The sequence below is a fragment of the Caretta caretta genome, chromosome 1 (genome assembly GCF_965140235.1).
Source record: "Caretta caretta isolate rCarCar2 chromosome 1, rCarCar1.hap1, whole genome shotgun sequence".
In the NCBI taxonomy this organism is placed as follows: Eukaryota; Metazoa; Chordata; order Testudines; family Cheloniidae; genus Caretta; species Caretta caretta.
In genome coordinates, this window is record NC_134206.1 from 1,796,476 (window position 1) to 1,811,315 (window position 14,840).

General features: G+C 45.6%; 1 protein-coding gene across 1 annotated transcript; it reads right to left on the bottom strand.

Annotated features, from left to right (window-relative positions):
* Nucleotides 1-71: 71 nt before the first annotated feature.
* Nucleotides 72-13,010, bottom strand: LOC142071970 (olfactory receptor 52E4-like). The gene is made up of 3 exons (XM_075128226.1): nucleotides 12,950-13,010; nucleotides 3,296-3,326; nucleotides 72-1,137 (listed from the first exon to the last, which is right to left on the bottom strand). The coding sequence occupies exon 3, from the start codon at nucleotides 1,068-1,070 to the stop codon at nucleotides 72-74; it is 999 nt and encodes a 332-aa protein (XP_074984327.1). The 5' UTR covers nucleotides 1,071-1,137; nucleotides 3,296-3,326; nucleotides 12,950-13,010.
* Nucleotides 13,011-14,840: the final 1,830 nt, after the last annotated feature.

Consider the following 14,840-nt stretch of genomic DNA (forward strand, 5'->3'; position numbering starts at 1 on the left):
GCCCCACACCATGTTACCAGCCAGCTCCAGACAGAGCTTAGTCTGAGAGCCAGAGCCTCAGCAGAAAACTTTTAAGTCTCTTTATGAGTAAAGAGATGGAGCAGCCTGTCCCAGATTTCTTTGGTCCTCACCCCATAGATGATGGGGTTCAGCATGGGGGGCACCAGGAGGTACACATTGGCCATTAGAATGTGGAAATGCAGGGGCACATTCTGCCCAAACCGGTGTGTGAGTAAGGAGAAGAGAGCGGGGATGTAAAAGGCTAAGATGACACCGAGGTGGGAGCTGCAGGTCCCAAAAGTCTTGATCCGGGCATCCTTTGTGGGGAGGCTGAAGATGGCCCTGAGGATCTGGATATAGGACATAGCGATAAAAAACACATCCACACCGGTCACAAAGAATAACACAAAGAGGCCATAGTAATTGCTGATGCGGATGTCTGCGCAGGCCAATTTCACCATGACCGTGTGCTCGCAGTACGAGTGTGGGATGATGTTGGTCCTACAATATGGCCACTGCCTCGCCAGGATGAGAAAGGGCAGTACAAGCATACCTCCACGCAGCACCATGGCCAGGCCTATCTTGGCCACCACAGAGTTTCTCAGGATGGTGGAATGTCTCAAGGGATGACAAATGGCCACGTAGCGATCCAAAGCCATGGCCACTAGGATCCCAGACTCCATCCCTGAGAAGCAGTGAATGAAGAACATCTGGGTGAGGCAGGCACTGAAATTGATCTCCCTGGAATTCAACCAGAAGATGCTCAGCGTTTTGGGCAGGGTGGAGGTGGACAGGACCAGGTCGGTGATGGCCAGCATGCAGAGGAAATAGTACATGGGCCCGTGGAGGCTTGGCTCCCTCTTCACTATTAACAGGATGGTGAAGTTCCCCAAGATGGCTATGGAGTACACGGTGCAGAAGGGGATGGAGATCCAGACATGGGCCACCTCCAGGCCAGGAATGCCCAACAGGATGAAGGTGGAGGGGTTGGTGAAGTCAGTTATGTTGGAATCTGACATGGAGTAGGGGAGAAGGTGTCCAACTCTGAGGCAGAACCGTGTCTTCTGCATGTACTGTACATTCACTGGAATTTCTGTTTGTTCCCAGGGTCTCAGGTGATGGTCGCAGTAAATATTCCTGGATGGAGAGACAAAGAAGGGGTGTGTGATAGAGGAGTAGGGAAAATTAAGAAATGGAGCTGATTACATTCAAATGGTCAAACAGAGCACTATTCCCAACCAGTAATATCTGTAGTGAGCTGTAGCTTACGAATGCTTATGCTCACATAAATTTGTTAGTCTCTAAGGTGCCAGAAGTACTCCTTTTCTTTTTGTGAATACAGGCTAACATGGCTGCTACTCTGAAACCTGTAGACACTTTGAATTTCACAAGAGCTAGTTCCTCAAAGCTGAGGCAAAATATCGGAAAAAAATAGACAGAAAACTGAGGAGGGAAAATTGGAATTCTAGAAGAAGCATTTATTAGATAGCTAGAAAGTCTCAATTCCATAGTCAAAGAAGTGGACCGCTTTGGATAAACACCTGGTTCAGTGAGAAAGTGAAAACATTTTTCGGGGGAGGGGGGTGGTAAAGTGAAGAAACAGATTGACAGAGCCAGAAGGATACCCAGAAGTCACTTGCTACAAGACAGGCCCAACAAGGAAAGTAACAGAAGGCCTGTCTATCTGCTGCAGCCAAAGACCTGCTACCAAAGAGTCTCCTATTCCACCTCCTCTCTCTGTTCCCCCTTCTGGGGAGGGTCGATTTCTTCCACGTCCTCCCCTGTACAAAGACGCTGGACAAAACTGGTTTTACCAAGACTACAGTTACTTTTTTCTTTTGTCTGGACAAGATCTCTTCAGGGCTGAGAGTCTTAAACGACCAACCTATTTATAGACAGATGCCTCCGCCCCAGCCTCCTGCCCCTGAGCTCAAGGCATGTGAGTGAAGAGCTCAGGAAAAGCCCGAAGACATAAGGATACAGATGGTTCATGCAATCAAACATGAATGAATAGGGTTTCCACACATCATGGTTTTACCCAAACACTCTTGTTTTGGGCTTCTGTTTCTGGCTGCCATTTATAATTGTCAGGTAAATCAGAAAGTCTGGTCAAAAAGGGAACCTGCCATTGTTCGGTTACTGCAGGGTGCAGAGAGGCATCAGGTCATTAACCCACAGCAGCCCCTGCTCAGCCATTACCACCTCCTACCTACAACCAGGATCCTTGTCGGGATTCAGTCCTAGCCCCGGAGCAGAGGGAGCCCAGGCAGGGGAAGGAAGGTGGAGACAATCCAATGAGTGATGGCAATAGGGGAGGACAAGAGCGAACAACAAGGGTTGGGTATTGGGGAAAAGGTGGAGAAGAGGGATGGGCCTAGAGGGAAGAAGTGCAGAAGGCCATGGGGACACGAAGGAAGAAGCAAAGAAATAGGTGGGGACTTGAGTGAAGATATGGAGCAGGGCAGAGTATTGGGGAAAGAAGCAGGGCAGAGGCTTCATAGGTCCAGTTACCAGCAACTAGAAATGTGGCAATCCAATGAGTTAATGAGTTGTACACAGAACAATTCCCCAGTTTGTCAGGCTAACACAGCACAGTAAGGCCAGTAAAGGATTTAATGTCGCTTTGACTGCCCAGTAAGTGATTCAGGAAAGAGGGGTCAGCACCATGTCATCAGCCAGCTCTGCATGGAGCTCAGTCTGAGAGGCAGTGCACCAGGAGAAAAATTTAGTCCCTTTACGAGTAAAGACATGGAGCAGCCTGTCCCGGATCTGTTTGGTCCTTACCCCGTGGATGATGGGGTTTAGCATGGGGGGCACCAGGAGGTACATGTTGGCCATGAGAACATGGACCTGCAGGGCCACATGGTGGCCAAAACAGTAAGTGAGGGAGGAGAAGAGAGCTGGGATATAAAAGGGTAGGGTGGCACAGAGATGGGAGCTGCAGCTCCCCAAAGTCTTAAGTCGGGTGTCCTTTGTGGGGAGGCTAAAGATGGCCCTGAGGATCTGGATATAGGACATGGCAATAAAAATCATATCCAGACTGGTCACCCAGATTGACCTTGAGTTGTAGTAACTACTCAGAGAAGCCTGTAAGATGAAAGCCTCAGTGGGCTCTCCCCAGGCAAACTCCCTCTGTTAGCCTCTCTGCTGTTCGCCGCTCCACTGGTTCACAGCTGACTGGCTTTTTATAACAGTCAGGCCCACTCAAGGCTCACCTGGAACAAAGCACTCCCAATTCGCACTTTTCAAACAATCAATCAAGCACATGGTCAAACTGTCAAACTGTCCCCACAACAGACACTCAGATACTCACCAACACAGCCTCCCTAATGCAGCCCTTTGCGTACCTCCTCTCAAACAGATCCCAGACAAACTCCCTCTGTTAGCCTTGTTAATATTGTTAATATGAGACACTCAATTCACTACAGGAGGCTGTTCTCATGGATGAAGCAGATTGGTCACTCTTCACACACTGAGAAATGACATTTTCATTAGTCAGAAAAATGAATTATGAACAACTGATCCTACTAATGCCAATTATATATTTGAATATGCGCCATATGCTATAGTGCTCCATGAGTCAGTATATCCTACATGCCGTGTTGTGGGAAATCTTAATAGGCACGAGCAGGAAACCTTAGTGTAGATACTGGTTAGCCCTCACTGTTCCTTAATGCAATGAAACCAGGCAAGAGAGTCCATACTGTAGGGAGATCCCCATTCACACAGTTGCTCAAAATATGAGAAGGGAAAAAATCCAAACCTTTGCCAAAACAAAGACAACGTTCGGATTTCTAAAGAATGGGATGGGGAATAACTTGCTCTGGACATGTGCTCAGCTTTGGTCACCCAGTCTCTATCAAAGGTATAGCAGATAGAAAAGGAATTTCTGGAGATGTGAGAATCAGGGAGGATGCCCTATGTAGACAGACTGAAAAGTTTGGGACTGTTTAGTTTAGGGAAGAGACAAAGAAGGGGGCATATGATACAGGAGAACAAAATAAAAAATGGAACGGATGACATTGAAATAGAGAAACAGAGAACAGTTCCCAACCAGTAATATCTGTAGGTACTTAATGCTTCCAAAGGGCTAATTACCCAAAGATGAGACAAATTATCAACAACACTTATTGGGAGGAATATTTGTGACAGAAAAATGGGATTGGAAATTGGCAGTATATTAAGAAGAGTTCATTATACAGCTAAAAAGTCACATTTTTTTTTAATTCAGAAGGTGGAGAAAGCTACCAGGGGAGAGGCTGTTCTAGACTTGATTATGACAAATAGGGAGGAACTGGTTGAGAATTTGAAAATGGAAGGCAGCTTGGGGGAAAGTGATCATGAAATGATAGTGTCCATGATTCTAAGGAATGGTAGAAGGGAGAACAGCAAAATAAAGACAATGGGTTGCAAAAAAAGCATGCCTTAGCCAACTCAGGGAGCTGGCACATAAAATCCCATGGGAAGCAAGTCTAAAGGGAAAAACAATTGAAGACAGTTGGCAGTTTTTCAAAGAGACGTTATTAAGAGCACGAGAGCAAACTACTCCACTATGTGGAAAAGATAGGAAATGCAGCAAGAGACCACACTAGCTTTAGCATCATTTAAAAATATAAATCTATCTAAAAATATAAAAACATATTTTCAAATTAATAATAAATTTAATTATATTATGGTCACCATTACCAAGCGGTCCAGCTATATTCACCTCTTGGACCTGATCCTGTGCTCCACTTAGGACTAAATCAAGAATTGCCTCTCTCGTGGGTTCCATGATTAGGTGCACCAAGAAGCAGTACTTTAAGGTGCCAAGAAACTTTATCTCTGCATCCCGTCCTGAGGTGACATGTACCCAGTTGATATGGGAATAGTTGAAAAACCCCATTATTAGTGAGTTTTTTTTATTTTTATAGCCTTTCTAATCTCCCTGAGCATTTCACAGTCACTATCACTATCTTGGTCAGGTGGTCGGTGGTATATCCTACTACTACTGCTATAGTCTTATGATTAGAGCATGGAATTTCCATCCATGGAGATTTTATGGTACAGTTTGATTAATTTACCAATTTTATTACATTTGATTCTAGTCTTTCTTTCACTTATAATGCCACTCCCTCACCAGCCCGACCTGTTCTGTCCTTCCGATATATTTTGTACCCTGGTATTACTAAAAAGAAAAGGAGTACTTGTGGCACCTTAGAGACTAACCAATTTATTTGAGCATAAGCTTTCGTGAGCTACAGCTCACTTCATCGGATGCATACTGTGGAAACTGCAGAAGACATTATATACACAGAGACCATGAAACTATTTTCATCGGATGCATACTGTGGAAACTGCAGAAGACATTATATACACAGAGACCATGAAACAATACCTCCTCCCACCCCAGTCTCCTGCTGGTAATAGCTTATCTAAAGTGATCACTCTCCTTACAATGTGTATGATAATCAAGTTGGGCCATTTCCAGCACAAATCCAGGTTTTCTCACCCCCCCCCCTTCCAAAAACCACACACACAAACTCACTCTCCTGATGGTAATAGCTTATCCAAAGTGACCACTCTCCCTACAATGTGCATGATAATCAAGGTGGGCCATTTCCAGCACAAATCCAGGTTTTCTCACGCCTCCACCCCCATACACACACAAACTCACTCTCCTGCTGGTAACAGCCCATCCAAAGCGACCACTCTCCCCACAATGTGCACGATAATCAAGGTGGGCCATTTCCAGCACAAATCCAGGTCTTCTCACTCCCCGCCCCCAAAACACACACACACACACAAACTCACTCTCCCGCTGGCAATAGCTCATCCAAACTGACCACTCTCCTTACAATGTGTATGATAATCAAGGTGGGCCATTTCCAGCATAAATCCAAGTTTAACCAGAACGTCTGGGGGGAGGGGGTAGGAAAAAACAAGGGGAAATAGGCTACTTTGCATAATGACTTAGCCACTCCCAGTCTCTATTTAAGCCTAAATTAATAGTATCCAATTTGCAAATGAATTCCAATTCAGCAGTTTCTCGCTGGAGTCTGGATTTGAAGTTTTTTTGTTGTAAGATAGCGACCTTCATGTCTGTAATTGCGTGACCAGAGAGATTGAAATGTTCTCCGACTGGTTTATGAATGTTATCATTCTTGACATCTGATTTGTGTCCATTTATTCTTTTACGTAAAGACTGTCCAGTTTGACCAATGTACATGGCAGAGGGGCATTGCTGGCACATGATGGCATATATCACATTGGTGGATGTGCAGGTGAACGAGCTTCTGATCATAGAATCATAGAATCATAGAATCATAGAATATCAGGGTTGGAAGGGACCCCAGAAGGTCATCTAGTCCAACCCCCTGCTCGAAGCAGGACCAATTCCCAGTTAAATCATCCCAGCCAGGGCTTTATCAAGCCTGACCTTAAAAACCTCTAAGGAAGGAGATTCTACCACCTCCCTAGGTAACGCATTCCAGTGTTTCACCACCCTCCTAGTGAAAAAGTTTTTCCTAATATCCAATCTAAACCTCCCCCACTGCAGCTTGAGACCATTACTCCTCGTTCTGTCATCTGCTACCATTGAGAACAGTCTAGAGCCATCCTCTTTGGAACCCCCTTTCAGGTAGTTGAAAGCAGCTATCAAATCCCCCCTCATTCTTCTCTTCTGCAGGCTAAACAATCCCAGCTCCCTCAGCCTCTCCTCATAACTCATGTGTTCCAGATCCCTAATCATTTTTGTTGCCCTTCGCTGGACTCTCTCCAATTTATCCATATCCTTCTTGAAGTGTGGGGCCCAAAACTGGACACAGTACTCCAGATGAGGCCTCACCAATGTCGAATAGAGGGGAACGATCACGTCCCTCGATCTGCTCGCTATGCCCCTACTTATACATCCCAAAATGCCATTGGCCTTCTTGGCAACAAGGGCACACTGCTGACTCATATCCAGCTTCTCGTCCACTGTCACCCCTAGGTCCTTTTCCGCAGAACTGCTGCCTAGCCATTCGGTCCCTAGTCTGTAGCTGTGCATTGGGTTCTTCCGTCCTAAGTGCAGGACCCTGCACTTATCCTTATTGAACCTCATCAGATTTCTTTTGGCCCAATCCTCCAATTTGTCTAGGTCCTTCTGTATCCTATCCCTCCCCTCCAGCGTATCTACCACTCCTCCCAGTTTAGTATCATCCGCAAATTTGCTGAGAGTGCAATCCACACCATCCTCCAGATCATTTATGAAGATATGATAGTGTGGCTGATGTGATTAGGCCCTGTGATAGTGTCCCCTGAATAGATATGTGGGCACAGTTGGCAACGGGCTTTGTTGCAAGGATAGGTTCCTGGGTTAGTGGTTCTGTTGTGTGGTATGTGGTTGGTGGTGAGTATTTGCTTCAGGTTGGGGGGCTGTCTGTAGGCAAAGACTGGCCTGTCTCCCAAGATTTGTGAGAGTTTTGGGTCATCCTTCAGGATAGGTTGTAGATCCTTAATAATGCGTTGGAGGGGTTTTAGTTAGGGGCTGAAGGTGACGGCTAGTGGCGTTCTGTTATTTTCTTTGTTAGGCCTGTCCTGTAGTAGGTGACTTCTGGGAACTCTTCTGGCTCTATCAATCTGTTTCTTCACTTCCGCAGATGGGTATTGTAGTTGTAAGAATGCTTGATAGAGATCTTGTAGGTGTTTGTCTCTGTCTGAGGGGTTGGAGCAAATGCTGTTGTATCACAGAGCTTGGCTGTAGATGATGGATCGTGTGGTGTGGTCAGGGTGAAAGCTGGAGGCATGTAGGTAGGAATAGCGGTCAGTAGGTTTCCGGTATAGGGTGGTGTTTATGTGACCATTGTTTATTAGCACTGTAGTGGCCAGGAAGTGGATCTCTTGTGTGGTCTGGTCCAGGCTGAGGTTGATGGTGGGATGGAAATTGTTGAAATCATGGTGGAATTCCTCAAGGGCTTCTTTTCCATGGGTCCAGATGATGAAGATGTCATCAATATAGCACAAGTAGAGTAGGGGCGTTGGGGATGAGAGCTGAGGAAGCGTTGTTCTAAGTCAGCCATTAAAATGTCGGTATACTGTGGGGCCATGCGGGTACCCATAGCAGTGCTGCTGATCTGAAGGTATACATTGTCCCCAAATGTAAAATAGTTATGGGTAAGGACAAAGTCACAAAGTTCAGCCACCAGGTTAGCCATGACATTATCGGGGATAGTGTTCCTGACGGCTTGTAGTCCACCTTTGTGTGGAATGTTGGTGTAGAGGGCTTCTACATCCATAGTGGCCAGGATGGTGTTTTCAGGAATATCACCGATGGATTGTAGATTCCTCAGGAAGTCAGTGGTGTCTCCAAGGTAAAAACCTAGATTTGTGCTTGAAATGGCCCACCTTGATTTTCATACACATTGTAAGGAGAGTGGTCACTTTGGATGGGCTATTACCAGCAGGAGAGTGAGCTTGTGTGTATGGTTGTATGAAGGGGGTGGGGGTGAGAAAACCTGGATTTGTGCTGGAAATGGCTCACCTTGATTATCATACACATTCTAAGGAGAGTGATCACTTTAGATAAGCTATTACCAGCAGGAGAGTGGGGTGGGAGGAGGTATTGTTTCATGGTCTCTGTGTATATAACGTCTTCTGCAGTTTCCACAGTATGCATCCGATGAAGTGAGCTGTAGCTCACGAAAGCTCATGCTCAAATAAATTGGTTGGTCTCTAAGGTGCCACAAGTACTCCTTTTCTTTTTGCGAATACAGACTAACACGGCTGTTACTCTGAAACCTGGTATTACTGTGTCCCATTGATTATCCTCATTCCACCAAGTTTCTGTGATGCCTCTTATATCCATATCCTCCTTTAATATGAGGCACTCTAGTTCACCCATTTTATTATTTAGACTTTTAGCACTGATATATAAGCACTTTAAAAACTTTTCTCCTCTTAGCTGTCTGCCATTACACAATGTAATTGAATGGGATTCTTTTTTATTTTACTGTTTTATTTGATCTCTCAGGTGTATGGATATTTTTTATTGTTTCAAAAAAGGCAAATGAAATATTAGGTTGCATTATCAGAGGTATAGTATGACAGTCACTGAAGTTCATATTACTGGTCTACTCAGTGCTGGTTAGGCCTCAGTTGCAGTCGTGTATCCAATTTTGGTCACTGCTGTATAGAATCATACAATATCAGGGTTAGAAGGGACCTCAGGAGGTCATCTAGTCCAACTCCCTGCTCAAAGCAAGACCAATCCCCAACTAAATCATCCCAGCCAGGGCTTTGTCAAGTCTGACCTTAAAAATATCTAAGGAAGGAGATTACACCACCTCCCTAGGTAACGCATTCCAGTGTTTCACCACCCTCCTAATGAAAAAGGTTTTCCTAACATCCAACCTAAACCTCCCGCACTGCAACTTGAGACCATTACTCCTTGTTCTGTCATCTGCTACCACTGAGAACAGTCTAGAGCCATCCTCTTTGGAACCCCCTTTCAGGTAGTTGAAAGCAGCGATCAAATCACCCCTCATTCTTCTCTTCTGCAGACTAAACAATCCCAGTTCCCTCAGCCTTTCCTCATAAGTCATGTGTTCCAGTCCCCTAATCATTTTTGTTGCCCTCTGCTGGATTCTTTCCAATTTTTCCACATCCTTCTTCTAGTGTGGGTCCCAAAAGTGGACACAGGACTCCAGATGAGGCCTCACCAATGTCGAACAGAGGGGAACGATCACGTCCCTCGATCTCCCGGCAATGCTCCTACTTATACAGCTCCAAATGACATTAGCCTTCTTGGCAACAAGGGCACACTGTTGACTCATATCCAGCTTTTCATCCACTGTAATCCCTAGGTCCTTTTCTGCAGAGCTGCTGCCTTGCCATTTGGTCCCTAGTCTGTAGCGGTGCATTGGATTCTTCCGTCCTAAGTGCAGGACTCTGCACTTGTCCTTGTTTAACCTCATCAGATTTCTTTTGGCCCAATCCTCTAATTTGTCTCGGTCCCTCTGTATCCTATCCCTAGGTGCCTTGGGAGGTTGTGGAGGCTCCTTTGCTGGAGATTTTCCAAAGAAGGCTAGATAGTCATCTGTCTGGGATCGTTAGACACAACAAATGCTGTATCTTGGCAGAAGGTTAATGCTCGATCATAGAATCATACAATATCAGGGTTGGAAGGGACCTCAGGAGGTCATCTAGTCCAACCCCCTGCTCAAAGCAGGACCAATCCCCAATTAAATCATCCCAGCCAGGGCTTTGTCAAGCCTGACCTTAAAAACTTCTAAGGAAGGAGATTCTACCACCTCCCTAGGTAACGCATTCCAGTGTTTCACCACCCTCCTAGTGAAAAAGTTTTGCCTAATATCCAACCTAAACCTCCCCCACTGCAACTTGAGACCATTACTCCTTGTTCTGTCCTCTTCTACCACTGAGAATAGTCTAGAACCATCCCCTCTGGAACCACCTCTCAGGTAGTTGAAAGCAGCTATCAAATCCCCCCTCATTCTTCTCTTCTGCAGGCTAAACAATCCCAGCTCCCTCAGCCTCTCCTCATAACTCATGTGTTCCAGACCCCTAATCATTTTTGTTGCCCTTCGCTGGACTCTCTCCAATTTCTCCACATCCTTCTTGTAGTGTGGGGCCCAAAACTGGACACAGTGCTCCAGATGAGGCCTCACCAATGTCGAATAGAGGGGGACGATCACGTCCCTCGATCTGCTCGCTATGCCCCTACTTATACATCCCAAAATGCCATTGGCCTTCTTGGCAACAAGGGCACACTGCTGACTCATATCCAGCTTCTCGTCCACTGTCACCCCTAGGTCCTTTTCCGCAGAACTGCTGCCTAGCCATTCGGTCCCTAGTCTGTAGCTGTGCATTGGGTTCTTCCGTCCTAAGTGCAGGACCCTGCACTTATCCTTATTGAACCTCATCAGATTTCTTTTGGCCCAATCCTCCAATTTGTCTAGGTCTTTCTGTATCCTATCCCTGTCCTCCAGCGTATCTACCACTCCTCCCAGTTTAGTATCATCCGCAAATTTGCTGAGAGTGCAATCCACACCATCCTCCAGATCATTTATTGAACAAAACCGGCCCCAGGTCCGACCCCTGGGGCTCTCTACTTGACACCAGCTGCCAACTAGACATGGAGCCATTGATCACTACCCGTTGAGCCCGACAATCTAGCCAGCTTTCTACCCACCTTATAGTGCCTTCTTCCAGCCCGTAGTTCTTTAACTTGCTGACAAGAATACTGTGGGAGACCGTGTCAAAAGCTTTGCTAAAATCAAGAAACAATACACCCACTGCTTTCCCTTCATCCACAGAACCAGTAATCTCATCATAGAAGGCGATTAGATTAGTCAGGCATGACCTTCCCTTGGTGAATCCATGCTGACTGTTCCTGAGGACCTGCTCCATGATTTTTCCAGGGACTGAGGTGAGGCTGACTGGCCTGTAGTTCCCAGGGTCCTCCTTCTTCCCTTTTTTAAAGATGGGCACTACATTAGCCATCGATGACCGTAGCGGTCCCTTCTCACCTTGTTGCTCTATGATTCTGTGATGTAAAATTCCAAAGTAGACCGGGACTTAGTCACACACAAGTCTTTGGGCTCAATCCAGGGATAACTGGGAGAAATGTAATGGCCTGTGTTATACGGGATGTCAGACTGTATGGTAGAATTGTCACTTCTGGCCTCATACCTTATGAATCTATTCATAAAGAAAGGCGATCAGCCATTTATATTTACTCTGTGTCATAACACACAAACAAGGAAACATTCAATTACATTGAAAGTCTGAACGTATTATATTGAGAAAAGAAAATTGTTAACATAATACTTATTTGACCTGTGGAACTCCTTGCCACAATCATTATTAGAGCAAAGACTTTAGCTGAATTGGCCATTGTAGGTGGTTCTGGTGTCACCACTATTAAGAAGACCTCATTTTCAGTTGCTTATAAGTTTGCCAGAATTTAAGAGTTTGTACTGAAATTTTCCATGCTGGGTGTCTGATTCTGGTGGAATTGTTTCTTCAAAGTTTCAGGCATAATGGTTCAGACAACTTTTCAGATGAAGCTAGGAGAAACATGCCTTGCCCACATTGAAATGGTCTTGCAATAGTTCCAGTGAGGAGCTCTAACATCTCCACGTTTTCCAGCAGATAAAATTCTGGCAAAAGCCCCCCCACTCCCATCCCCCTCACACACACTGCCCATTAACAGCCAGAGCCCTGAAATGCAAGAGGAGGGGGTGAAAGTCTCTGTGCATTAACACACAGCTGGTTCCTGAGGTCTCTGCTCTGTTCTCACTCCAGGTGGACATTTGCCTCAGAATTTGGCCTTGTTTTGTACCTCTACTAACACCTTTCATCCTGAAGGCTCTACTGTGCCACTGAAATGCAGCCACCTAAGGGCTGAAGCCATCAGCCGGGCCCTAGATGTTGACACAAAAGAGTGATAATTTTGCGAGTGATACTGAAGCAAAATCATCCCTTGTGGCAAGGGTCCTGGCATGTTTAATAGCTTCTCATAGCAGAAAGGACCAAAGACCTATTGTGTGTCCCATCATACCCACGTTGCACTTGGTTTGTCGAGCAGGTGAGCTCCTCAGCAAGAGATGTTTCAGAGTAACAGCCGTGTTAGTCTGTATTCGCAAAAAGAAAAGGAGTACTTGTGGCACCTTAGAGACTAACCAATTTATTTGAGCATGAGCTTTCGTGAGCTACAGCTCACTTCATCGGATGCATTCAGTGGAAAATACAGTGAGGACCCATTTTTTCATGTTCTGTGTTTATATAAATCTCCTCACTGTATTTTCCACGGTATGCATCCGATGAAGTGAGCTGTAGCTCATGAAAACTTATGCTCAGATAAATTGGTTAGTCTCTAAGGTGCCACAAGTACTCCTGTTCTTTCAGCAAGAGATGGTACCTGTGAATCCTGAGGCGGAAGTGTCTTCCCTGGGAATCCCCCTCCGGTAGCCGTGTCGCACACCTCTCTCACCCCAGCATCTGCGGCAGCATCCCACGCTGAGAGCCGACACAGGGGTGAGCACCGTTTATAATAGAGCTCTGTGCAATCCCAGGGGGTTCACTCAGCCTCGAGGGGAGAAGCAGCATTTGGATGTAAACAGGCTGGACTCCGGAGGCACTGTAGCCAATGTCTCTCTTTTCCATGTCTGCGATTCTGTGTTCTTTATCCACCTTTAGGAGTAAACAGTAATTAAGGGACCTTCTGACTGGGTAATGAGAACTCTTGGGCTCTGGGCTGAGTCAGAGAGCAATTGGCTGCTTTGTGTATTTGTGTATAATTAAAATTTATAGTTGATTGGTAAGAAAACAAAGGATAATGCCTTGGTCTCCATAGAGTCTGATACCAAGTAAATGGCCAGGATGGATGAGTAGAGAGTAGACAGACAGATCTGGAGAAAGATGTCTGAGGGGAGACACTAGCAGTTTTTTTAAGGTACATGGGGCTATTGCTCAGTAATTCTCATCAGCAACTGTTATCATGCTGTGCACCACCTTTCATTGAAGGATCCTAAAAACACCTAACAAAAGAAAGTCACTATGAACATATCCCCATTATACAGATAGGGAAACTGAGGAACAGGGAGACATGAGTTTGCCAAGATCACATAGAGATTGAGTACCATTATGACAGACAGAATCCAGGAGCCCTGACTTCCCAGACGTAACCACAGTCTCTCCATCACAAAACGGGAAATGGGCACCCCCTCTGGCAGATCCCCATCCTCTCAAGGAGAATCTGAGGTTTTCAGAACCAGGTGGAGATCGTGAGTTCCCGCTCGTGGGAAGTGTGAACTCTGGGACTCCACTTCTGCTCCCACTCAGAAACCTCCCAGCGCATCACAGTCACTGGGGTCACTTTGTTGAAGAGACGCAGTAAAATCAACATGGAGTTAAACTTTTTTCATTTTAGTGTAGTTCCCATTTGTGAAATTAAATGAAACCATGTTGGGCCACTCAGGTGTTTTCCCTGCCATAGGGATGTTAACCTGAATTATATGATGGTCACTACTACCAAGCGGTCCAGCTATATTCGCCTCCTGGACCAGACCCTGTACTCCCCTTCAGATTAAATCAAGAATTGCCTCTCCTCTTGTAAAAACAACGAATGTGACAGATTTTTATTACCAATTTGCCAGAGGCATCAGGTGATTAGGCTGAGGCATCAGGACTGTTAGGGGAGGAGATAAAGGAGCACACTAAGAGTTTAAATTTTAAAGCTTTATTAATAAAATAATAAAATAACAGCGGTGAGTGCTGGGAACGCTTCCATGTTACTTAGAGGAAGAAAGAAAGTCTTAGTGCCCCAGCCCTAACCCACTTTTATACTTACACAAGCATGACCCGAGGCTGGCCAAGCCTGGGTGTAACGTAAGAAGAAGGGTGGGGGAAGGGTGGCCGAGAGTTTTGTTTTGTGCACAAGCCGTTTAGGGTTTGCTGTTGATTTGTAACTTGCTTTGGCTTTTAGGAGGGTTTTTAAATTTTGGGTGTTTTGTGGGGTGTTTTGTTTAGGGACCTTTGTTTTTTGTGCTTTTCGTACCAGTTTAAACTGTTTTTTGTGGCCTTTTTGCTTTCCCAAAACACATCAGCTCCAGGGACGTGAGACTTTTCTTTTCCCCTTGCTGGCCTTCGCCGTCTTACTAATTTTTGCAATTTTTGCAGTTCTGCTCAGCTTAGCTCTTCTTTCTCATGGCTGACTGGGGTTGGGTAAGATATGAACGCAGCTGCAAATTTCTTGTTGAGTGCCGTGACCTTGGATTGGGGCCAGCATCTTATCTTCGGACTAAGCTAGCCAAAGTGTCGAGTTAACCCGTTCTCTGCTTTTTTCCTCCAACTTCGGCCTC

Coding starts and splice junctions, on each gene's coding strand:
- LOC142071970 (XM_075128226.1), bottom strand. CDS start 1,070: ATGCAGAAGACACGGTTCTGCCTCAGAGTTGGACACCTTCTCCCCTAC.